Raw genomic sequence first — 24,867 nt, forward strand, 5'->3', positions numbered from 1 at the left:
CTGACCAGGACGAAAGGGTGGTGATTGACCCTTTAAAGGTGCAATCACTTTTTAAACACACCTGTACTAAGAAGGCCACAGGGCCAGATGGCATCTCTGCATTCCTTCTCAAGACATTTGCAGAAGAACTGACATCAACATGGTGTCCCATATTTCAAAAATCTGTTGATCTTCACACCATCCCCACCCTCTGGACAAAATCAATAATAAAACCTGTCCCCAAAAAACCTTGTCCAAAGGTAAACAATGATTGTAGGCCTGTTGCATTGACATCCATTGTCATGAAATGTTTTGAGAGGATCATGGTGCCGCTGCTAAAGAAAGAGGTTGATGTACATTTAGACCCTTTTCACTTTGCCTACAAGCAAGGGCGTGGCACAGACGATGCTCTAAATAGCATCACACACCTGGTCACTAAACACCTGGAAGACCCTAAGGCATATGTACGCCTACTGTTTGTGGATTTCAGCTCGGCTTTTAACACACTGCAGCCTCACATCTTGCTTCAAAAACTGATAAAGATCAGTATAAATCATTTTATCTTGAAATGGTATTTCTCGTTTTTAACCAATCGCACTCAGCAAGTCAGGGTCAACAATGCCCTCTCAGAGCCCCGGACCATCAGTACAGGAGCCCCCCAGGTTTTTGTGAGCTCCCCGGTCCTCTTCACACTGTACACAAACGACTGTACGAGAATCCACCCGGAGAATTATATCATCAAATTCTCAGATGATACAGCCATCCTTGGCTTAATGCACAAAGGCAGCAGTTCATCGGCTTATCACTCTGAAATAGAGAGGTTTGTGCAGTGGTGTGATTTTAACCATCTAGTGCTGAATGTGAAGAAGACTGAGGAGATGGTGTGGGACCTATGTGTGGGACCCAAAGGCAGTGGGTGACCTTAGGCCGGTGGTTATCCACAATGAACCCATAACTCAGGTCAGCTCCTATAAGTACCTTGGTGTCCATCTAGATAATACACTCAGCTGGAAGGCTGTTCAAGGTCTGTGCTCTAGACTTCAACAGCGATTGTACTTTCTGCGTCGACTCCGGGCTTTCGGAGTCGACCAGAAGTTCATGTTACTGTTCTATCATGCAGTGTTGGAGAGCATCATGAGGTATGGTATCACTGCCTGGTATGGTAACTTGACAGTGCAGTCAAAGTCACAGATCGCTCGCCTGGTACAGACTGCTATGAAAATTATGGGGGTTAAAAAACACCCATCTCTCCAAAACATATACAAGCATCCATTATCAGACAGGCAAAAAAAAATGGTGTCTGATCCCACCCACATACTCCACCCAGAATTGCAGCTCCTACCTTCTGGTAGAAGATGCAGGGTTCCCAAGAGCAGGCTGAACCGCTATAAGCACTCATTCCTACCTATGTCCATTAAGCTACTTAACATTCACATGAAATGAAATGTAGTCAAATGTAATGAAATGTACTTTTTAAATGTTGGTCATGAGGGTAGTGCAATAGGTCGCCATTGTCAGTATGTGCGTCTGTGTATTGTGTTTGTTCAAACGGTGTATGACTGATGATATGTGTATGTCTCTTAATGTCCACTATGTTTGTGTACATGTATGCGGAACTGCAGGACGGAGTCCAGAACAAATGTCCTTACGGGGACAATAAAGTATATCGTATCGCATCGTATCGTATATTGTTATCTTTTTGATTAGCCAGATCTAATCAAAATAATGGAAGAGAGCTAACATCCTGCAGCTGTATTGTTTTTAAATTGTTGTTATTGATATATAATCCCCTCCCAGTTGAGGGATTCAACCTCATTCAGCGGACTGAAAACAGAACAATATTATATTGGCATTTGCTCAGTCGGTAGGAGATTGGCTTGAACATTTAAAAAGACATTGTGTCTTAGCCATCACCTCCTGGGCACTGCCAAGGGGTCCTTTAACCACAAACTGCTCCTGGGCACCTGGCATCACTTTCGCTCTAACACTGCTCCATACAAATGCATGTGTTTGTGCATGTGTGTATTTGACCTGTAAATTAAGTGTTAATAAACAACACAGTATGCATTCTATTTCTAAAGATAACAAGAGGATTAGAAGGTTTCCCGATGCTTAATGCAGCTATACTTACACTTCAAATGTCCTACTAATCCAAATCGCATAAAGAGATTGTGTAACTTGAATGTATGCTTTCCAGGCCTCATAGGCAGGATACAAGTAGTTAAAGCAAGCCCATAATGAATTTAATATAGTTATATGTTCATATACTTAAAACAATACCTTCTTGTCAGAACTATATGAGTTAAACAGTATAGCAGCTTGAACATCAAAGTCCAAAACAATAACAGTGAACTGTCAAAGTGACCACGCCCCCTTTGAATTTAAACAGTATATCTGCGGTTTTATAACATAAAACCGTATTAAACTCTGCCAAACATGTTTAGTTTAAATAGTCATTCAAATCAAAATGCGGTCTTTTTTGTATATGAAGCCCCTCAACGGCTTCCCACTTCGACTTCGGCCTACCAAGAATGCAACCACTATCAAACTTAGTCAAATATAGTCAAATGTTCACAACAATGTCAGCCAAGGACACGCATATGTTTTTCGGAGTGGTAAAAAGTTTAAAACATGAGTGGAGCTCGTTCACGGAGCTACAGTTAGCGTTAGTGCCACCATGGCGTCCTAAAAACACCGCTGTCTCGTGCCTCACTGACAGAGTCATACACAGCTGAAAAAAGTTCTGAAAAGTTTTCCCAAACTCACCGTCCTCTCGATAAGTCGCATTTTCCTCCTCGTCTCTTGTTACTTGAGTGATTATTGACGGCGAATGGTCCATTAGGTCCGTCACTCAAAAACAAACACTGTATTTCTGCGGTAAAAAAGTTAGTTCGAAGAGTTGTGCAAAATAATTATTTATATTTTGCCACTCCCTGTCTGCAAACGGGCATACTGAGTGCAAAACTAAAGAGAAGCTCTAAACGGCGGAAAAGCCTACAAAACCGAACATATCCGACTAAACTACTCTAAAATGCTAACGTTTTAAAGTGTCTAAAATAGTTGTTTCTAAAAGTTACGTTGAAGAAGTTAATCAATTTGACCATGCAAACATGGAACTTGACGGTTTCAAGGAAGCCCCATTCTTAAAGCCACAATGCAGGATGTGAAGCTTTTCACTAAACAGCACTGTACGTGTAACGGGTTACTCGTCTACTTGGGGGATATTGTTTTGGGATGTTTCAATACGTTTGTTGCGTTTTATTTTATTGTGGGTGGCCTATACATTCACCAAATACAAGTGCTACAAAAAGTATAAAACCGATATTATTGTTATTGTTTTGTCGAGAGTGAAAAACATCACAGTTTTGTGGCGTTTAAGAGACGTTTCTTGCGAGTGACGTATTTTTTAAGGTTACTTGTATAGGTTAGTTCAAGCACAACTTTTACGTTGAACGGGGGCAGCCTTGAAACCGACCAAGAGGAAGAGGAAGTTAGGGACTGTCTTTAAAGTGCCCACACCTAAGATCAGAGTAACTCTCCTCTGTGGGAAACATCTCCAGAAATATCCTCCCATATAAACAAGGATGATTAAAACATTTTTTAAACTAGAGCTGCTATTGTTTTGAAAATATACATTTATACTACGAAATATAATAATAATAATAATAATAATGTATTGCATGTATAAAGCAGTTTACTAAAAGACAGTGAGTACATTGACATATTTCAATTATAAAAATAAAACATTTCTGCAATACAAATTATTTTTATTTGATCAAAAAATGCTCCATATTTTTATTGTTTTTATTTTGGATAGTTGTTGTTTTTAAAAATAAATGTGATAAGTTAACACTTGCTTATAGTTGGACTGCTTACAACCCATTCATATACAACCTGTTATAATAAAGGATAATGTAGAGGCAAACTGATCCACTTTGTGATACCTATGTGACTATATCAACTAAAGCTGAAATCTAACCGCTTGATGCAACTTTCTGTCTATATTTACTCTTTCTTCAATTATTTAACAATCAGCACACACACAGCTGAGTCGAAATTGTTTCATACATGTTACAAGTTGTAATTCCTGTGACCACAGCGAGATGGTGCTGTCTGCAAAACATCTCAGGACTATACACATAATCAATTCCATTCAGGTTCACCTTTTCTATCAAAATACAAAGTATATCTTTTTTTTTTAAATATACAGAAGATAATGTGAATGAACACTTGTTGCCATTGACTATCGGCATGCAATTAATAGAATTTGGTGCAGATAACATATCATCCAGATAGGTAAAATGTAGTAACCAATCTACAGTTTAAACCATCTAGAAAACGTAATAGATGTGAAATGTTTCAGTGGACTTCAGTGATCGTTAAAGTCGCATTCTACATGTATATGTATTATTATTACATTTCTTAACTTGGAAACGCTCAAAGTTGCACTCCTTCAGATCCACTTTAGTCAGCACCCCAAAACACTTCAAGCTTAATGTGAAAAGGTCCTCAAGGATCAGTTAGAACATGTCATCAAACAGACGTTCTTGTCCCTTCTTTGGATATCAGGAAATACTCAGCTTGATGAAATGTATTCAAGACATGCACCACGTTTTGGAGATCATTTCCTGTCCCTATAAAGCCTTCATGTCAAATACTCCTGAGCATTTCAAGCGAGTTTGTTTGCTGTTGAACAGTCCTCCCTGGGGAGAATATACACATCATTTGACGTCAGGGTCATCCGAAATAAAAACATTGCATGACAATAAAATAAAATCATTTTATTATTTAGAATGGTTCATATTAAATTCATAGCTCTGCTCCACTTCATCCTTCCATCCACTGTACGAACAAAATGGACCGTTGTATCCATATGTTTTTGTCACATTTCCTTTATTGTTCATAGCCATAAGAGCTGTCATGCCTTTTTTCAGAAGGATCACAAAATAAAAAGCAGCAGCTTTAACAAACAGTCACTCAATAAATGAACAAATTGCGAAACACACACGAAGCAGTCACATTCATATAATCCAAATAAAGAACTTGTCATTCATGTAACAAATCGATTTTCTCTGTGGGTCTAATATCCATAAGGATAAGGATAAGGATAAGGACTGCAACACATTCCACAAAATACGGCATTGTATTACAAAATGTGGAGCATTAAAAAAAAAAAATCGAAACCCTGTTGTCTGCTTACAAATAGTTGCAATTTGTATATGATTAAATAACGTAATACATTGCACATTGGTTATATTGACGTTGAGAATTGAATGCAAAATTGCACTCTCATGCTGATCGTGCATGTTTTCATTTAGCTTTAAAACATTACTTTGCATTTAGGAAAATGAAAAAAGAGTTGCAGAGAAGGGCAGTATTTATCTTGAAATAGCATACAGAAGAGGATGTGGCATGTCACATGTGGCACTAATCATCTTCCGTACATTAGAATATATAGAACTAGCTAAATCATTTCATAGAATTACAAACATTCTGTTAGTCAATGCACAGAGTCAAACATATCTTGATTAAGCTGGATGTATGAAGCAGTTTTATGTAGTGTGAAAGTCCTTTTGACCTTCTTTTGCATATGTCACGGAAATTAAGTCATGTTTAGTGTGCAAATCTGTACCTTATATAAACACAAAGTGATCAGAAATCTGACATTTGTGCAAAAGTTTCACATGCTGGTTTTAAAACAAGGCAAAGCAACATGAAAGAAACAACACAATTTAGCTGTTTAATGACCAGAGAAAATATCACTGATTCATGAACAAAAAGTTATAGCAGATGTGCTGGTACCGACGCCAGAGGATAGCATTCCAGAACAAAAGTGGATATTAGGCATTCACACAATTGTTTTTGGAACAGACATTAAACACCAATATGCCGCAGAGTCATATTCTACTTTCAATCCAACCAAAGAGCCAATATCAGTATGTGTTTGATTATAATCTTCAAACTTAGAGGTCAAGTTTTATGCTATAAGGGGCAAAGAGATATATATAATATTTAACAATTCTGCAACTGTTAAAAAGTAAACCTCTCATTTCTATCCTCTTGAAGATGACACGTTTTTTTAACAATATTTATTTTAAGGTAAATTCCTCAAAATATCCCATATAAAGAGTGTGGGATAAGAGTAGGTGTCTCTTACAAATAATAATGATATTTCCTAGAGCTGCATGTGTTGATATTTATGTGTGGACCACTGTGTTTGGTCAATTGGATGGCCTCGTAAACAAGACGCTTCATTTAGGGAATAACAATTACATTATATTTTTTAATTGGATTATCACCATTTTCAATCTTACCTAACTTTATTTATACAAGATTTGGTTATTTATAAAATCCAATTAAATCAAACCTTTTTTTAAAAGCGGTAGCTGTTAGCAATTGAATATTACAGCTAGAAAAATAACTAAACCACTTGCTTATGTCTTTATAAACTGTCTTTCTCAATGAATTGGAGAGGCTATGTTGTATGCTAACCGGTTAAGGGCACTTGGAGGAACCCCAGTATCACCAGTGGGCTTCTAAAGTGATTCACTTTACAACTAACCGCCCTGAATAATTCATTACAATGATCTTGGATAGCAGGCAAAGTGCTGTATGCACAGTCTACAAATACACTAGCTGACTGACTCAGTAAACTTGTAAACTTCATATTAGTAAACTCAGAGATGGGATAAATATAGCTTATCACTGCAGATTCTTTCAACTGGGATAAGTGGAAGAACTTATAGGTAAACTGGAAGCTAATTTGCCAAAATGAAGGTCTCATTACAAATTGCAAAACAAAAATCAGATTTTCAATGATCGAATAAATAACATAAGGGGAAGTGTTTTGTGCTGATAGTAAGAGTCATTTTCTAATAGCCCTTGTAAAAAATCTTCTCATATGTCCTCTGAATTTAAAAAGTAACCGGACATGCTACAATCTTCAAGATGCTACAGCAGTATAAAAACGTAGGTACTGTAGCACAGATAACACTGCTTTAGTGATTAATCGTGGGCGTAGAATTAGCCATCATAGAATGAACCCCTGGTCGGGAAACATTTGAATATGAGACTAAGAGATAAAGGGAAACAAGGCATCAATTGTTTTAGCACTCCAATGCTTCATTATTTTTGGAAAGTGGTGAAAAACTTAACTTAAGTAAAACCTCAAACTTCTATTACCACTCTTTCAGGCCTTCCATGGTGGGTCACTATGTACCAAATATGCATTCCCTCTAGCAGAGTTGACGGTAAGAAAGGGTTTATCCAAAATGTTACAAACCTTGAGGTACTAACTTGAAGACAACATCCTGCCTTGTGTGAACAAGGTCCACCATATAAAAATACAGTCAGGCTCATGTGACTTTATAAGAGTTCCCTTAAGTGCGTCTCTGCTGCCACTGCTGGTTTCTTGAGTTTTATTTTCAAGTTCAACGACTCCATCCTGAAGGGACCATCCCATCCCGCGGCCCAAAGTCTTGTGTCGCTCTGAGGATGCCCCCCACCCCCTCCTGACAATCCGTGTTGGAAGCCTGTGTTCACTGGGTGACAGTTGTGGTGGGTGTGGTTGGCACATTTGGCGTGGCGGGGCTGGTGGGGGTCTGTGGCGAGCTTTGGTAGGACCGCAGGAGGACTTTGTGCTTAGTGGCGACCTGCTCTCGCCTGCGCTGCTGGTCGGCCAAGAATTCCTTGAGGCGGGTGGTGGTGAAGGTGAGGGTCTGCCTGCGGAGCCGCATCAGGTACGCGTCTTGGAGCCAGGAGTTATTGAAGCAGTCCTTAATGGAGGGACGGGCCCTGTGGAAGAAGAACATATTTAGAGACTTATTACACAGCTTTTCTTTTGTCATTGTCCATGTGTCGTGTCCCCTTTGTTGTTATGTTTGTCTTCCAAAAATGTGCAATAAAATATTACTATAAAAAAGTACTTAAATATATTTATAACACAGATTAGTAAAATATTTTATTCTGATTGGTCAATTTGGTCATTCATTGCTCTGCTCTTTTTCAATAGCACACTGTTGCTAACTGTCTTATTGTTTTATGTCCTATAGACTGTATACTATGTTGCATTGCCATAACTACACTGTAGCGACTCTGCATATGACAATAAAGACTTTGAATATTGAATCTGTTGCTATGGATAGCAGACCGTTGCTAAGGATAGCAGATAGTTGCTAAAGTTAGCAGACGTTGCTAAGGATAGCAGATCGTTGCTACAGATAACAAGCCGTTGCTATGGATAACAGCCCGTTGCTAAAGGTAGCAGAACGTTGCTAAGGATAGCAGACATTTGCTGAGGATAGCAGATCGTTGCTACAGATAACAGGCCGTTGCTATGGATAACAGCCTGTTGCTAAAGATAGCAGAACGTTGCTAAGGATAGCAGACATTTGCTGAGGATAGCAGACTGTTGCTATTGGAAGCAGTCTGTTGCTATTGGAAGCAGTCTGTTGCTATGGATATCAGACTGTTGCTTAAGACGCTCTAATGAAGAGTCTGCAGTCATATCAATCCGTAAAAAGAAATCCAGTCAATTGAACGTTTTGCTGTGGCACAAATTCGTTTTTTATCAGAAAACATAGTGGAATACTCTTTGAATAGTCATTTATTAATTTATGAAGCGTAATTGGATTCATGATGGCGTAACGGTCCCCCAGTAAATAACATAAAAGAGTATAAAATAAAAGAAAACAAGATAAGGAAAGAGGTTAGAAGACACAGAGAGCTGGACGACAAAGTAAGCAAACATTGTTTCTTTGCGGAAGCAAAATAATACATTTTAAAATCAATATAATCATGTTTAAATGAATATGCTGCTTCATATTATTGATGCATTTAGTAACTTGCCATGTATTAAGCAGGATCATGTACAGTAAGCTGGGTATATTGAAAGAACCCTTTAAACCTGTCCACTTTGTGTCGGGGTCATATCACCCTGTTGAAGTTCCTTAAAGAGGACATACTGTGCTCATCTGTATGTTGTGCCTCGACTGTGACATCTTTCCATGCTTTAATGTTCAAAAAGCATAATAGGGCCTCTTTAATCTAATGAGCGACTTGCAGCATATTATCCCTAACAAATATGTGTTGTGTAAAAAGGTGATGTATAGCTATGATATAGCAATAGGAGTTGATGGATATTCTTTACAGTATCTGAATAACAAAGCATTCACGTTCAGCTTACCAGGGGTAGCTACAGAGGATCTTTTTAAGAAACAGAGAGGCACTTTGGGACACATTCTGGTAGAGTTTAGACAGGTCAAACTTTGCCGCCTGGATCCTGGCTTCAGTCTCCTGAGGCTCAATTTCAATGAAAGGCGAGTTGCCGCTCAACCTGGAAAATCACAGAGGGGGATTTTAGACATTTACAAAACCCCTCAAAACATGTCAACAATGTAAAACAAAATACAGTTCATTAGGCTAGTTGTTAAGGAAATGAATATCACAAGAGGCTGTTAACATGATGTGTAATTAGAGTATCCTGAAAAGATCAAAAAGGCTAATTTCAATCGCATAGGCCTTATATCACATAAAGAACACATTTCTATGTAAAGACGTATTGCTGGGTGGAAGCTGTGGAAGCAGGGCTCACATGATGAAGGTCAGCACGCCCACGCTCCAGATGTCAGCTGGAGGACCCACCACGTCCCCCTTCAACATCTCCGGAGCTGCACACAGGAGAGAGGAACAACGCACAGCCTTCATTATTTTACATAGAACTATAATTCTATATTCACACAAACACTGCAGTTCGTGACATTTTCCCTATGATTCTGTGTTTATGATTAAAGTGTGTGATTGCAGTTTAAGTTGGTTCAAATACTCTGTGCTTTCATAGCTGCTGCACCTCCAATGACAAAACCATACACATTTACATTCATTCTGTATCAATACTCTCAAGAGAATGAACGAAAAGTGAGATCTTTCCATTGTTCTATATTTTACCTGAGATATTTCTGTGTAATAGAATATATGAGTGTTTTCTTCCTAATAAATTAGCACAGAAAGATATTTAAAAATGCACACTCAAGGTGTAAAAAGTTCCATTTCTTTCTATCACAATGCTACAAATGATGTCTAATATATCTTCAATAAAATGTGTTCTGATGCAAATTCTATTATTTGTTTTATATACATGTTCTTATAGGTCAATTCATGGTTTTAATTGTCATTTGATTTATATATTCTAAATAGTCTTCATTAGATTATTTGACATTCCAAGTAGTCGTTTACCGATTTAAATGATTTATGAAGTTATTTCCACATCTGACCGACTCACATGTCTTTTTCTATACGTCTGTTTCTGCATTTTGTGTTTAGCTGAAAGTGCTGAGCCTGCTCACGCTTTCTGTAGCGCATTGTGCTTCCACCTTAATTTAAATATGTTTTAAAGAGTTTTTCATACGTTGACATCGTCAGTCATCCATTGAATACATTTGATTCAATCGTTGTATTTTTAGGATGCCCCTTACTACTGAAATGTAGTGCAGAATAACTTACAATAAACATCAAATTCTCAGTTTTTTTTAACCACAAGTGAATAATTGTTCCATTTATCATGTAATCTATTGCTAACATAAAGAAGTATGATTTATATCAGGTGTATCTACACTCTGATAGGTCTGTGTAACCAAGAGCTCTTACACATATACTCCAGTGTTCCAATAGGAGGGCTGAACTGCTTGAGGAAGAGCGGGTTGTAGTTCTGAGAGCTGCCGAAGTCGATGATCTTGATGACATTCATGTAGGTGATGATGATGTTCTCCGGCTTGATGTCCAGGTGGAGGATGCGTCGTGTGTGGAGGTAATCCAGACCCTGGAGGATCTGTACGATGTAGGTGACCACGTCATCCTCCGAGTAACGGAACCTGAAACACACAGCTTGTTAGAGGGAGAATATTTGAAGGCGCATGAATGCATGAATGCATCTGAGCATCCGTTGTCTTCACCTGTCTATGAGGCTGAAGAGCAGCTCCTTCCCGCTGCAGTACTCGGAGATGAGCACCAGGTAGCGCGGTGTGACGTAAGCTTCGTGCAGAGCCATGATCCTGTCGTGGTGAAGGGATTTGAGGATGTCGTATTCCTGCAGCACCGTCTGCTTGTTGTCCGCCTCATATGGAACGATCTTAGCCATGAAGAGGTTTCCTGTGGCGTTCTCCCGGCACTCACGGATCACACCAAACCGACCCCTGCATGAAAAAAACAATTATATTACATTTTTAAATACTTTACTGTACGAGCACACAGAGATATTTGAACAGATATTAATGGCATGTCTGACAAAGACGACAGACTGAATTTGTGTTCCAATCTTTCAAATAAAAGAAGAAAAACACACTTTTGAAAAGTTGTCCTTTTTGCTCCGCTGCATACTAGATAAGCGTGTTATACAGATGACTTGTTTCATTTTAGTTCATTGTTGACTCCTTTTTGACTTAACCTTGTGTTAATTGTATTCTTTTTTTCTGTTTGTGTTTTTACATTTTTTTGTGACTGAATACAACAACTATGTGTGGTGATCATTGTATATCATATGACTGTTAACAGCTGTATTTAAAGTGCTTGCTTTATGGTCTAAAAGTTGCTGTCTCTTGTTTCTAAGGTAGAGTTTGTTCAGCTAACATTTCAGTAAGTTTATTTTATATTGTTTTTGTATATTAAATTCCGGTCCCTACAGTAGTCATTACCTTGCTTTCTCATCCATGAAGGTGTAAGGCTTCTGTGGGACTCCCTGGCGCAGGGATCCCTCTCCGGGCCGTCCCAACGGCGTCCTGCGGCCCGAAGGTGTTGCCCGTCCTGATGGTGTGACTCGTCCTGATGGTGTGACTCGTCCTGATGGGGTACCTCGGTTGTCCCCTCCCTGCACTAGTGGTGTCAAGCTCTGCACCACCACTACGGGCGAGGAGATGGTCACGGATGGTGAGACGGTCACATGAGGTGAGACGGTCACATGAGGTGAGACGGTCACAGGGGTAACAGTAAGGGTGATGGTTGCCGGAGTGGAACTAGATTGTGAAGGTGGAGTAACACACGCGGTCACAGCCGGCGCATACATTGGAATGGAAGAAATAGGTTTCCCTATGGCAGGTGCAGGTGGTGGTAGAGGAGAAGGTGTTTTCCTGGTTGAGGGGGGCACAGGACTTCGAGGTTTGGGTGGGACAACAGGGGGAGGAGCCAGTTTGGTCTGGGGCTTGCTCATGCTGATACTCAGGGTGCTCTTGGCTTTGACTGGAGCAGCTGTGGTGGTCGGAGCTGTGCTAACGGGCGGAGTAACAGCAGCAACCTTCCCAGTGGTTACTGTAGAGGCAGATTGAGCTACAGATGGAGCGGGAGCTGAAGTCGAGGGAGGGGCAGGTGTTACCGGGGAGGATTTATTGGAAGCAGGTTTGATGGGAGGCACTTTCATAGATGACATCATCACCACAGGGGCAGGAGGAGTCGTTGATGGGACAGTCTTCACCACAACAGTAGCACTGGACTTAGCTGGTTCTAAGGAAAGACAAAGAGGACAAAACTCAAAGACTTGATATGTGAACAAGACAAATTATCAAATGTAATGATCTATTACTAGAATGCCATTTTTTACCTCATCAGGTTTGAATAATGTCTAATGTGCAACAAACAATACTATCAACATACAAATTAAAACGCAATGATGTCTTGAGCAAAACAAAAACTACACAGTCAAAACGGTAATTTTCGGAATCAGAACACCATAATTATCCCGGTGGAAATTGTTTTTTGTAAATATTTATATAAATGTAAGAAGTCAAAGTAAAAAAAATCATGTGTACTAAAATATAGATCTATAACACATGTATTACTATATATACATACAGTGTTGTATAATTATTAACAAGATATGAATGCTGAATTGCACAGTTAACGAGGGTGTGTCTGCTGATGGTGAAGTCAGTCAAGTCTATTGGGAGGAGTTAAAAAGTGTCATGGCCACAGGCAGAAAGGATTCCTGTGGCGCTTTGGTGCATCTCGGGAAGAACGAGTACATTTGAAAGGACATGAATAAGTACATTGAAAGCCAAAACAAAATACAGAGATGTGTTATACTTGAATACATACCTGAAGCATCCAGGCTTACTATCTCTGAGAGGTTGCTGTAAGGGCCCTGTCCAGCTTTGTTTACACATGCCACCCTGAACCTGAAGGCGCCCCCTGCTGGCAGGTCAGACACATTGAAATAACAGTCTGCCACCCCTGTAGCCACGATCAGCCAGTTGGTCTCACCTGGGGAGGGAACATAAGATCAGTCTTATTCATGACACTAGAGATAGAGTTTATTATACACTTTTGCGTGATTACTATAAATCAAATTCATGCACATCTGGTGTTGCTATTTATAAGCTAGTCCCATTTCTGTGTTGACGTATAGATTTCTTTCATTAGAATACAAACATCCTCCATTCTGTTAAATGGTTGTCCTTGAAAAAGAAGGAATAAAACATGAAGTAACTGTTAGTAGAAACGTACTCTCTGCTTTTCTCTCCAGAGAATATGTGCAGGGGGCCATTGTGTCTGAGGGCCTCCACAGTACCAGAGCTGTGTTGTTGTACTTCTGAGGTATTTCAGGGGTCCCAGGACGGTTGGGCAGACCTGTATAAACAAATATTGTCATTATAAAGTGTCTACATCATTTACCCATTGTTTTTTATTTTCTAGGATCTCTGTTGTCTACCCTGTAGCCTATAACATCACTTGTTACTATACCTTATTATATATAATCTGATAATAAAAGTGATGTCAGTTCTTACGAGCAAGAGATATTGTGCAAGAGCTGGACACTGCGGCCAGGGGGTTCGTAGCAACACATTCATAGACCCCTGCATCCTTTTTGGTGGTCTGCATGATCATCAGTAGCTGTCGGCCATCAGGGCAGGCGATCAGGTTCATCCTGGCATCAATCTCCAGGGGCTTCTTATCTGAGGAAACATTCATTAAAAAGCATTTTATTATGAGTTTCTAATAATGATGTAAGGCAAGGCAAGTTTATTTATTTAGCACCTTTCAACACAAGGCAATTCAAAGTGCTTTACAAAAAATGAAAGACATTAAGACAATCGCATTTAAAATCAGTCATTAAAAAGAAAAGATAATAAAATAAACATTAAAAGAAAAAATACATGGATAAAAGTTACAGTGCAGTTTAAGATGTGAATAGTTCAATTAAAAGCAGCGGCAAAAAGAAAAGTATTTAGTCTGGATTTAAAAGTAGTCAGAGTTGCAGCGGACCTGCAGGTTTGTAGGTTTATTAAAACAATTTAAGGGTTGACTCTTTAATCTCTCAAAGTGCTGCTAGGATTAAAAATAAGATGTGTAAGAACACATAACTGTTTAAATCCATTTCATAAGTAATAAGAAAGTTCATCTTATCTCCTCTACTATTGCAATATATGCATATGCACGCCACATTTATGCCTCTCTCTGCTGCACTCATGCAATCATGAATAATGATGTATAGTATTGTAATTAGCAAGTGAAGTGATTCTGAGATTCAGCCATCTGTGAGACCATCACTTAGGTAACACTGCCTTACTTACATCACAGACCCTTACCTTTCATCCAGTGGATGTGTGGGTGGGGGCTGCCAGCTGGCAGACAGCTGAGTGTGACTGGATCTCCTTCCAGCAGGACATGGTCTCTAAGCTTAATGTGGAATACTGGAGGGAAATCTGGGAGGAAAGACATATAATCACTTAAATATTATGTCCATACTGTTGTCTTTATAAGCACAATTGAAAACTATGATTGACTGTACACAGTGAAGGTTAATACAAAAACAAACACTATAAACACTGCAACTTCTGGCATAAGATCAGCTGGTAAACTTTGTTTTATTTCATTTCTACAACTTATCCCTATTCATTTTTGCTACTGCAATGAAGAACTCCACTTTTATGACATACAAAGGCTTGGCAGGCCATTTAAGATGCAGTGTTTTAGTAGGGGATTATGTGGCCGGCTATTTGTAGACCAAGAGCAGTCACTTCCTGAAGTGCTGGTTGCCTGGACATCTCACGGTGATGACAAGAGCGACTGGGTTTGTGTTCTTTCTGCTAAGCTCCCTATATTCAACAGACAGATACAAGGATGGTCTTTTTTTATCTAGTTCTCAATAAGATAGAGAAAATCGCACCTCCCAGAATATCTAACTATTACTTGCTACCAGGCTTGGAATTTTGTCATTTTAGGGGCAAGGCCATTTGGCCTTTGGTGTCACCATTTTGTTTAGGGCAAAAAGGCCACATGCCAGGGCACAAAGGCCACATGCCAGGGCACAAAGGCCATTGAGGGAAACATTAGGATTTGGAGCTTACAAATAAATAACTTACATTTTCTGAAAGACACACGAATGACATGGAAAACAAATCACTTTTTTAATATCAATAATGTCAAACAGTATCATCATATAGGCCTATGCCTTCTTAGTATTACCGTATATAAAATGAAATACTGGTATGTTTTCCATCTACTACTTCTCCCATTCGCAAATCCAAAATCAAATCAAAAAATCTAAAATTCTATTAATATGTAACAAATATATTCCATTTCAGATCAGAAGAAACAGCCTTCAAGGGTCAAACTCTGCACATAATCATTCAGCAGTGCACAGTGAAGCTCCAACATTCAACTGTATGCACAAGCAATACTTTGTGTGTGTGTGTGTGTGCACACAGAGCTCACAGCTCCTCATATCTGTTCAGAAACTGGACACAAGTTAAAAATGAACAAACCACAGACTGTCTGTGTCATGGCGAATACAGTCGCTGCTTTATTTCTGTCTGTATGACGTTGTTGTGAGTGTGGACGGAGCAGCTACAGGTTAGTTTAGCCTGATGGATCCGATCTCCATTCAGAAAACACGCATTTTAAAAGGTTTTTCGCCTGCCGTCTTGTCTGCACACTTCTCATTTGCATTAATTCATGGTTTTTACTGATCGTTATCAGTATTTTGTTACTTCGGCATCATTTTGAAATGTGTATTACAATTAAATCACGGTAAAATATGTTAATGTTGTTGTAGTTGATTTCTACCACAGTATTTACCACTCTCCATGGCCGTCATGGCCGCCGTGACATTCTTACCCTGCTTGCTACCCTACCCTTGACAAGTGCAATCACAATCTATTCATACACACTCTTGTGAAACTTACCGGAAGCCAGTTTGGAGTACTGGCGTGAACGTAGGGAACTATTTTCTCTGGAAATTGCTGTTGGTATATCGGGCTGTGATACCGTCTTGTCACGCCTTCCTCTGGTCAGGCCCCAACGATCCCATCGTGATCTGCGCTCACCCTCTGCAGCTGAATGAAAAAGAACACAACATATAGAAATCGTCATGTATTTAAGAACGTGCAATTGATAATACACGAATAAACGAATACATTTCCGAATAAAGATGTATAACTTCATACCCTTTGTTTCTGACTTCAGGCTGGCCATAGAGTCTAGAGACTCTGAAGATGCTCCATTACTGGCCTGAGCTGCCAACTGGTTCTGAGGAACACTGGTAACTTTCGGAGCTCGGCTTTCTGATGTTGCACGACGAAGCATGGAAAAAATGGGCGTCCTCTTGGGCTCCTTGTCCTCTGATGCTCTCCTTTCTTCTGAGAAGCTTCGAATTCTTGTGGAGATCCCAGCCACCGTCGATTCAATCTTTCTGCGTATCGCCAGGACCGGTGATTCATTAGGTTTCTTGAGCTCCTTATCATCTTGTTCCGACAACACATTACCTTCACTATCTTTGTGCGCCATCTCTACTTCCTTCTTTTCCTGTGACCCCCTTCTGCCGATAGTCCAAGAAAGCCTACGTCTTGAAGAATCTTCTTCTTTGGTCGCTTCCTCCTTGCGTTCAGCTGACGGCGCTCTCTTCAGGCGCATAGAGAGCCTTTTCATAAAGCCTTGGTCCTTTTGAGCTTCACGAAGGTCCTGGACTGACTTACACTTCTCCTCAAGTCTCCTCGGTGCTAATTCCAAAGGTGCACCAATCGGCCCAGGTCTATATATCTCTTCGCCTGACTCTGCGGAGTCCGATGACATCGCTTGTGATTTGTCCTCCTTTGACCGTGACAGAAACTTTAGACTTCTTGACAGGGAAGACTCACGTTTTTTGAAGCGGGCCTCAAAGACCTCTTCAGAGGATATGTCCTTAAAGTCAACTCCTGCTGGGGTCTCTTGTTGGGATGAAGGATGTGTGGTAGTCCTTGGTGGAGTGGGTTCTTTTGTCATCATTTCTGGTGACGCTACCCTGGAGAATACAGCAGGGTGCTCAGTGGTTGATATGATAGCTAGCTTTGGTTGACCAGGTAAAGCAGAGGACATGCTGGCTGGTGAATATGTGGGTACACTTGATACTGAGGGTGACATAATGGCTGGATCCACAACAGGTGTAGAGGGGCTTAAAGGTTGGTCATTTAAAGGCTGAACTGCAGGGACCATGATGGACTGCATAATGCTTGCATATGCTGAAGTCCTTCCATCTGGAAGAGTTACTACAGGAACAGAGGATGTAACATAAGTAGGAAGAACCATTGCTGATGGATGGGAATATTCCTGTGTTGGTCTCACCATAACTGAGCTTGTGGTTATGATCATATCAGAAGATTGAGCAGGCATATTTTTTTCTTCAACATTTCCTTTGACAGTACCGACAATTATTTCTTCTTCTTTCATCATCTCTTCTTTTTCTTCTTGCACATCTTCTCTCACTACTTCTTCTTCCATTTTCTCTTCTAGTGTAGAGCTTTGAACCACAACAGGTGGTGTAGCAATTATCTGGCCCGTGTACTCTGATTCAATCATTATTTCTTCTGATATGCTCATGTCCTTCTCTGAGAAACCACTAGTGCTCGATCTCTCATCAAAATTACTATCTGTGGTCATCCCTTCCATCTTTTCATTCATGTTGTCATCAGGCTTTATCTCCTTCTCCATGAAAGATTCTTCGCACTCCGCTTTGATTGGACTTTCCTGCACAACAGACTCTGGTGTTGGCGGTTTTGGCGAAGGATCCCTGGGAGTCACTGGACGGGAGTCTAGCTTGATTTGCTCAGTGAGAGATGACATAGATATAGCCTCCTTAAGCCTTCTCTCTTCCACCTGTGCCAAGGGAATCTCCAAGGGAGCTCCCAACCGGCGGTGTAGAGCTATGGGTTCTGAATCACCCTGACTGAAAGAAGCAGTTTTGCGCAACATTTTTGGTTTTGGATCATCCTCCATTGCAGAATCGCTGGATGAAGCTCTAATTAGCGGGGGTGGGCCCAAACGTGCAGTACGAGAGTAGCGATCTGAAGATCCTAATGTTTCCAACAGAGGTCCTCTTAGTCCACTCATCTTTTTGTCTACAGAGCCTCCACGAAGCAGCCGCTGTCTCATCATCTCCAGTTTAAGAGCGTAGTCTTCTTGACTCATATTGGCAGTTCCTGGACTGGTGCTCCTCCTTGGTAGCTCCATAGAGACGGCTTTCTTGAGAACTCTCCTTCCATCCTCTTGGATTCCTTCTCCAGTTCCTTCCTCGGGTGTAATTTTTAGCAGCAATGCACTGTCGGCAGAGCCTCCACGTCTTAGCTCTCCTCTTCGTCGTCCACCTTCTGGTTTGTCTGGTTTGTCAGAGTCCATACTCGAACCCCTGCGTAGGGGTTTTCTATTCACCTGTGACTTTTGTGGCAATTCAGCGGGTGATTCTTCATCTGAGGAACCTTTATCATTGTCCTTTGGCGACCTTTTACGCAGGCGACCTTTACCTGTTATTTCAACCCCTTCTTTATCTATTTCCTTAGTGTTACACTCCATTGCTTCCTGGCCTTGAATAGGAGACCCAGACAACTTACTCGTACCATCCTGCTTCCCTGTTTGTTGCTCATTGGTTTGGATGTCATTCAGCGACATCCTTGATCCAGAAAATTCCATGTTAAGAGGCATTGGAATAAATGGCAGTTCATCAATGTCTTCATTAGAATCTGAAGATGACGATGGCATAGGTGAACTTTCTTTGAGGTTCCTGGGGACTGCAATGGAGATATGGCTGGAGGAATCATTCAGCAGCTCAGGTATGGACCTCATGACCATTTTTGATTTATAGCTGATGAGTGAACGCTGTATGAGAGGAAGTAAGAAAACATTCAAAGATGTGACCATTGAATGATTACTAGGCATTCAAGGTATAATGCAGTATAGAAATATCCTACAAGCAATAAACATCTCTCACCTGCCATTTTCTCCGAGATACAAACTTCCTCAGGGCCTCTGTACTTATGGCCTTCCCCTTGCTAAGTATCTGTAAAAAAAAGACAATTCATGTGATTTAAAAAAGTAGAAATGGGGCCTTTCAGTATCGTCAATAAGTATTTAATGGAGAAAGAGTTAAGTATGGTTAACGCTGAAGAGTGAAGTACCACTGGTCTTGTCTTACCTTGAACCAGGGGTGTCTGAGACATCCTTGAGTATCAGGTCTCCTGAAAGAAAATGATGGTAGATTTTAGTCATCAACTTTATGCAAATTTGTTTTTTGCTATCTTGAATGAATATCACTAGTGGATTAATATGTGAAAGTTGCAGATAATAATGGACTATATGAATGCTAAATGTTCTTAATAAGGATCTCATATAGAGATAAATCATTAATATTAGAAACCATTTATTAGGATTCAATCCATAAGAAACAAGATGTGGTGAAAGCTGTGACATCTTCCAGAGCTGGTAAACTGATTTAAAAGAAAGTATTAATTATAAAAAAAACATACGTTTTTAAATTCAGAGTAAAATAAGTAAAATAAGTTTTAAAAAAACTGTATATTAGATTAAACTTCAAAAATATTGTTATTTAAATGGTTTTCTTTATAATGTCCCGAATGACACTTTTGAATGTATAGATATATTTTACACAATCATTTTACAATAACAGATCTTGACATAGAGACCTAGTGATGTGACTCACAGCCTGTCTGCTACCAGCAGCTTTATGATGAAGCCTTTAGCCTCTCGGCAAAGGTCAGCAAACATGCTCTCCTCGAAAGCCACGTTATAGTTCCTGATGTTCAGCACGGAGCTGCGATCATTCTCTCCAGCAAATGGAGAAACTCCCGTCAGACTGAAAGCAGAAACAAATGCTTGCATTTAATAACAAGCCCACGGGTAGTCCTGAACAGGCCGAAAACTGACATTGATAATCATCATTCTGTAATACATTTAATAATGAATGCATAATAAGAACAATTGTACTCACAACAGGTATGCAATTACTCCAATTGACCTAGGAAAATACAAATACAATTAGAAAAAGGCAATGTGTTAAGACAAAACAACCAAAAGTAAAGCTATCCTACCAGATGTCTGTTGCTTTTGACACAGGCGTCTGACTGACAATTTCTGGTGCAACAAATTCTGGTGTGCCATATTTGCAGTATTGAGCCTCGTCGGGTGTGACCTGCAGTGCGTTGCCAAAGTTACAAATTCGGATCTGATCGCTTTGGGAGTCTGCCATGAGGATGCTATCAGGCTGATGAAAGAATAAAACAAGGATTTCATAACATTTTCTCAAATATTAAGGGCTCTAGTGCACTTAACATATAAAGTCAGACAGGACGACAAAGGACAGTGAGGATGTACCTTAATGTCCAGGTGTATAATGTTCTGATGATGAAGGTAATCCATGCCCTCGAGCATTTGTCTTATACATGAGCGTACCTGGTGGTTACAAAATGAAAACTTAGCCGTATAGCAGTATATTAGATAATTCAATGATGTACATTTGGTCATGACATTGATATTGAAATATTTAGTATAGGATTGCTATGCAGGACTTACATCAGACTCCATGACAATAGATTTCCTTGTGAATCTGTCAAGAATCTCCTCATGGCATCTTCATATATTTATTAAGGTATTTCTTACTGTGACTTTAGAAGAAGCGCTTTATATATTTTTGTATTTACTCTCCAAGGCTAATCGCGCACAAAGCTTGAAATAAGGATACAGTTCAGTGATGATAATGACTGCATTCTTGTTCTCAAAGGCGTCCTGAAAGTAAAGGACTCTCTCGTGGTCCAGCTTGGAAAGCAGGTTCATCTCTCTCCGAGCAGACTCCTTCTTCTTGGCTCGTGTGGAGATAAACTTTGCAGCATACTCCATCTTGCCAACTTTCTGGGTCACGCGTTTCACGTAGGAAAAGGCACCTCTGGAGAAAAGAAAAATAAACTTAAATGTGTTCAAAATAGCTAGATGAAGGGATTGAAAGGGCCCTATCATGCTAATTTTCAGGTTCGTATTTGTAATTTGTGTCTCTGATGTGACGTGTTTCAATGCTTTTATGTGTGTGGGAGAGGGAACTTTGGGATTTTTCGCATTTGCAGACCATTTAAAGAGGCACAGAAACTTATATAACAGGAAGGGAAAACCCTTTCCGGCATTCTATTAAGATGGTTCCAATACAGACAGTGGTTCTCTTGCATTATATCTAATCAAAAAGACGGGATTTAAAATGCCTTACCTTCCAATTTCCTTGTGAATGTCATAGTTATCTGTCAGTCTGCGCATTTTCCTTCGAATCGTCTCCTCGTCATCCTTTGGCTCCTGTTTACGTGTAGCTGCAATAATAAGCACGTTTTCATTAAACAAAGGGACTTCTATCACAAGATAGAATGGTCATGTTTGTTCCATTTCTACGCTTGTTAGCCATGCAGTCAAGATTGTTCGATTTTTGTATGGCTCCGATAGATTGACCTCTCACCTTCATGTATTGTGAGTTCGGCCTTACAGGACACAGATCCCGCCAAGTTCCTGGCGGTGCAGGTGTAAACCCCGGAGTCTTCAGGGCGAGCGTTCAGGACCACCAGGGAACACTCATTATCATCGTACACAAATGTGTAATGACAACTCTCCGAGAGCAGGATATCATTCTGGAAGCAAAAACGGTACATATTGATTTGATCATGAAAGATTTATACTCTGCTGTAAACACTATTCAACTTATTTTAATGCTAAAAAGGATGAAAACCTTGAGCCAGAGGATGTCAGGAACGGGTTTGCCCTCCACAACCACAGCAAAGCGCGGAGTCTCCCCGGCACACACCTCCAAGTCCTCCATGATTGTTTCAAATGTTGGTGGAGCTGTGGATACATTGCAATACCAAGTTAGATTTAGCTCTATTTATTTATATAAATAGATAGATCTGTGCCCCTGTATTAAAATCAGTTGGATGTTGCATGGATTCATGTCATGTTTTTGTCATTTGGGGTTTTTGGTTGATTCTAAACAAACAAAGTCTCTGCTTTCAGAAGTTGTATTGATTGTAGAGAAAGGGATGACATCTTCATCGGTCAACATTAGCTCCCAGTCTGATCAAATTTGGATATTAATCCCAAAGGTCGCAAAGGTAGTGTGGGTAGATCGCATGGCATTGAAAAATGTTTTTCAATTTGTTTTAAAGTTAGCCTATCATCCATCCTTACTATGGCATTTGCCACTTGATTGACGTACAGGTAAGCCAGTCTGAGTTGTATTGTGCCATACGGGTTCATGCAGTTATGAGGGGGCCTCACCTCCTCATCTGAAGCGCAAATGCGGCGCACTATTATGCGCTTATGCGGCGCAATTAGTGTAAGCGCAGTTTATCCGCCGTTTAGTCCACTAGCACCACCTCCCGCGCTCGCGACACAGATTGGGCAGGGTAGGTAGATTGTAGGTAGATCTTTTGGGCTTGGTCATTTTAAAAGTAGCTCCCAAGCTGAAAAAGTGTGGGCACCCCTGTTGTAAAGGGACTACAAAAAGCAAACGGAGAAACTTAACAGCAGCGGCATTACAACAGGTGGTGTGTGCTGTGTTGAATTGAATTAGCCTAATGATATGTTCGGTCGATGGATGCTTACTGTTGAACATTATGAGAGGCACTGCCTGCTTACAAGCTTTGTTATAGACTCACAAAGATTTTAAAATCATAGCTAATCTGGTGGGCAAGGGGTAAAGTCCCCTCATAATATCAAGCCTGGAGCCCTCTTTTAAAATAAAGTTGGCCAAAGAACTGTCAGCAAACTGTCATCATGATACGTGCGATCTTTTTCTCACTATTTGGGAGTCAAAGATATCATTGGAAAGCTTTAAAATCTCATCTTTTCAACAGTGTATGCAACTCAAAATGCTTTTCAGGGTCAGCGTGAGTGATTGTGATTGAGCAGGTCATACTGTATACTGTATATGAATCAGTGTCCCACCCACCTGCCAGCTCCACGTTGAAGGTGCAGCTCTCACAGCCGAAGTCGTTGGAGGCCACGAACATCATCTCTCCGATGTCAGCACTCTTCACTTTAAGCAGCTTCAGCGTTTGCTGGTCATCATCTGGCATGGTCATCTCGTACAGGCCTGGCTTGCTGGAGAGGACCGCTCCCCTCCTGTGGAGAAGGGTTTACAAGTTATATTTAATCATGTCATAGTTAGGAGAGCAGTGAGTGGCAGGTGTAAGGGGTCTTGATTGAGTGCAAGTCAGGACACAATAATAGACTTCACTGCTCTGGAATCTTTGATATTTAGAATCAAACAGCTGCCTGTATGCACTGTCATACTGTATTTATATTGTCAGTCATACTCCCAGACTATCCTTTCATACACTCAGCCCACAAGTTGGAAGCCTTTCTACCAGATACCACCTGACTTGGTTTAACAAACTCATCATGTGATAACCACATGGATGTAACTATACATACTTCATGTAACAAATGGTTTGAGATTATTACGTTCCCTATTTAATATGTAATCAAAAATACATTTATTTACTAGTTCTTTAAAGTAATTTGTATCTTGATTGCTTTTTTAATAAATGTTTTCAATTGGTAAATAAATAAATAAAAAGTCCTGAACACAAAACTGAAATCAGTGCAACAGGCAGTACTGAACACTGACCTTTATTAAAAGTTTAAAATATAACATAATTAGGGCTGTCAAACGATTAAAATGTTTAATCAGATTAATCACAGCTTAAAAATTAATTAATCATGATTAATCACCATTCAAACTATGTCCAAAATATGCCATTTCTTTATGGATATTGTTGTGGGAATGGAAAGATAAATGAAAGAAGGCGGATATATCCATTTAACATACAGTATCTATGTTTATTATAACATTTTTCTGTGTGTCAAAATGAAAGACAGCACACACACCTATCAATCATCAAACCGTGGGGTCTTAATTCATTACGTGTTGATTTCTTTGTTGAGTACTTCAGGAAAGTCGACGGGGGGGGGGGCTAGTGGAGTACTTCGTGACCACAGAGTGTGAACGTTGTGATCAGCTGTTTTAGCGCAGTTCTCCAGTGAAGGGGGGGAGTCTCACTCCGCAGCCGGTTGGCGTAGTTTTGGCACAATTCCGTTGTACAGACCGACGTTAACAGCAGCCCTGTCTGCACACGGAGACCGACTCTGTCGTCCGGTGATCTAACGGCCTTCTGGAAAAGCTTCACAAGTACGTCGGTACGCAAATGCGCTTTGTGACACAAGTGACGGTACGCATTTCAGATTACGCACATAACCTGCGTACCAGTTATGTGTTACCTGTACTACAGCAAAAGTATTCTCCGTCGGGACTTCCTGCAACAACACCACGCCGTTATCTTGATTCTGATTGGCCAGAAGACATTATCAAAGATGTTCTATTGAGAAGACGATCACTACGTGACAAAAGTTTTCAAAACCGTTTCTGGTCTTCGGTATTTCCAGACAAGTGGCTACTGAAATCAATCTTACTAACTGCTGTCTGTGCAATTCTCGGCGCGAGTTGGCGGACTTTATTTTGCTTACTTTAACATCATTTTTCATGGTGGGGCTAAGCCATTTCTTGGTATGGGTGTTGCCTACCCCAACCGCTGCCACTGGAGGGATGTA

General features: G+C 40.2%; 2 protein-coding genes across 3 annotated transcripts in view; both read right to left on the reverse strand.

Annotated features, from left to right (window-relative positions):
* LOC117549493 (carboxy-terminal domain RNA polymerase II polypeptide A small phosphatase 1-like) overlaps positions 1 to 3,248 on the reverse strand; it is a 34,953-nt gene extending 31,705 nt beyond the window's left edge. The window contains exon 1 of the mRNA XM_034221471.1: positions 2,746 to 3,248. Within this exon, the coding sequence (XP_034077362.1) occupies positions 2,746 to 2,818 (73 nt within the window). The 5' untranslated portion in view covers positions 2,819 to 3,248. The remainder of the gene's footprint in view (positions 1 to 2,745) is intronic.
* Positions 3,249 to 4,739: 1,491 nt separating this feature from the next.
* The window catches only part of spegb (striated muscle enriched protein kinase b), a 41,075-nt gene continuing 20,947 nt past the window's right edge, over positions 4,740 to 24,867 (reverse strand). For both annotated transcript variants that reach the window (XM_034221474.1, XM_034221475.1), the window contains exons 18-41: positions 23,207 to 23,379; positions 21,989 to 22,101; positions 21,722 to 21,890; positions 21,482 to 21,578; positions 20,969 to 21,169; positions 20,800 to 20,857; positions 20,602 to 20,679; positions 20,319 to 20,491; positions 20,219 to 20,245; positions 19,931 to 20,083; positions 19,406 to 19,448; positions 19,202 to 19,270; positions 16,410 to 19,089; positions 16,149 to 16,298; positions 14,550 to 14,666; positions 13,749 to 13,916; positions 13,468 to 13,590; positions 13,060 to 13,224; positions 11,667 to 12,468; positions 10,929 to 11,168; positions 10,624 to 10,847; positions 9,572 to 9,647; positions 9,164 to 9,313; positions 4,740 to 7,773 (exon numbers count right to left, since the gene is read on the reverse strand). In XM_034221474.1, the coding sequence (XP_034077365.1) occupies positions 7,518 to 7,773; positions 9,164 to 9,313; positions 9,572 to 9,647; positions 10,624 to 10,847; positions 10,929 to 11,168; positions 11,667 to 12,468; positions 13,060 to 13,224; positions 13,468 to 13,590; positions 13,749 to 13,916; positions 14,550 to 14,666; positions 16,149 to 16,298; positions 16,410 to 19,089; positions 19,202 to 19,270; positions 19,406 to 19,448; positions 19,931 to 20,083; positions 20,219 to 20,245; positions 20,319 to 20,491; positions 20,602 to 20,679; positions 20,800 to 20,857; positions 20,969 to 21,169; positions 21,482 to 21,578; positions 21,722 to 21,890; positions 21,989 to 22,101; positions 23,207 to 23,379 (6,505 nt within the window). In that variant the 3' untranslated portion in view covers positions 4,740 to 7,517. The remainder of the gene's footprint in view (positions 7,774 to 9,163; positions 9,314 to 9,571; positions 9,648 to 10,623; positions 10,848 to 10,928; positions 11,169 to 11,666; positions 12,469 to 13,059; positions 13,225 to 13,467; positions 13,591 to 13,748; positions 13,917 to 14,549; positions 14,667 to 16,148; positions 16,299 to 16,409; positions 19,090 to 19,201; positions 19,271 to 19,405; positions 19,449 to 19,930; positions 20,084 to 20,218; positions 20,246 to 20,318; positions 20,492 to 20,601; positions 20,680 to 20,799; positions 20,858 to 20,968; positions 21,170 to 21,481; positions 21,579 to 21,721; positions 21,891 to 21,988; positions 22,102 to 23,206; positions 23,380 to 24,867) is intronic.

Source organism: Gymnodraco acuticeps, unplaced genomic scaffold (assembly GCF_902827175.1).
Source record: "Gymnodraco acuticeps unplaced genomic scaffold, fGymAcu1.1, whole genome shotgun sequence".
In the NCBI taxonomy this organism is placed as follows: Eukaryota; Metazoa; Chordata; class Actinopteri; order Perciformes; family Bathydraconidae; genus Gymnodraco; species Gymnodraco acuticeps.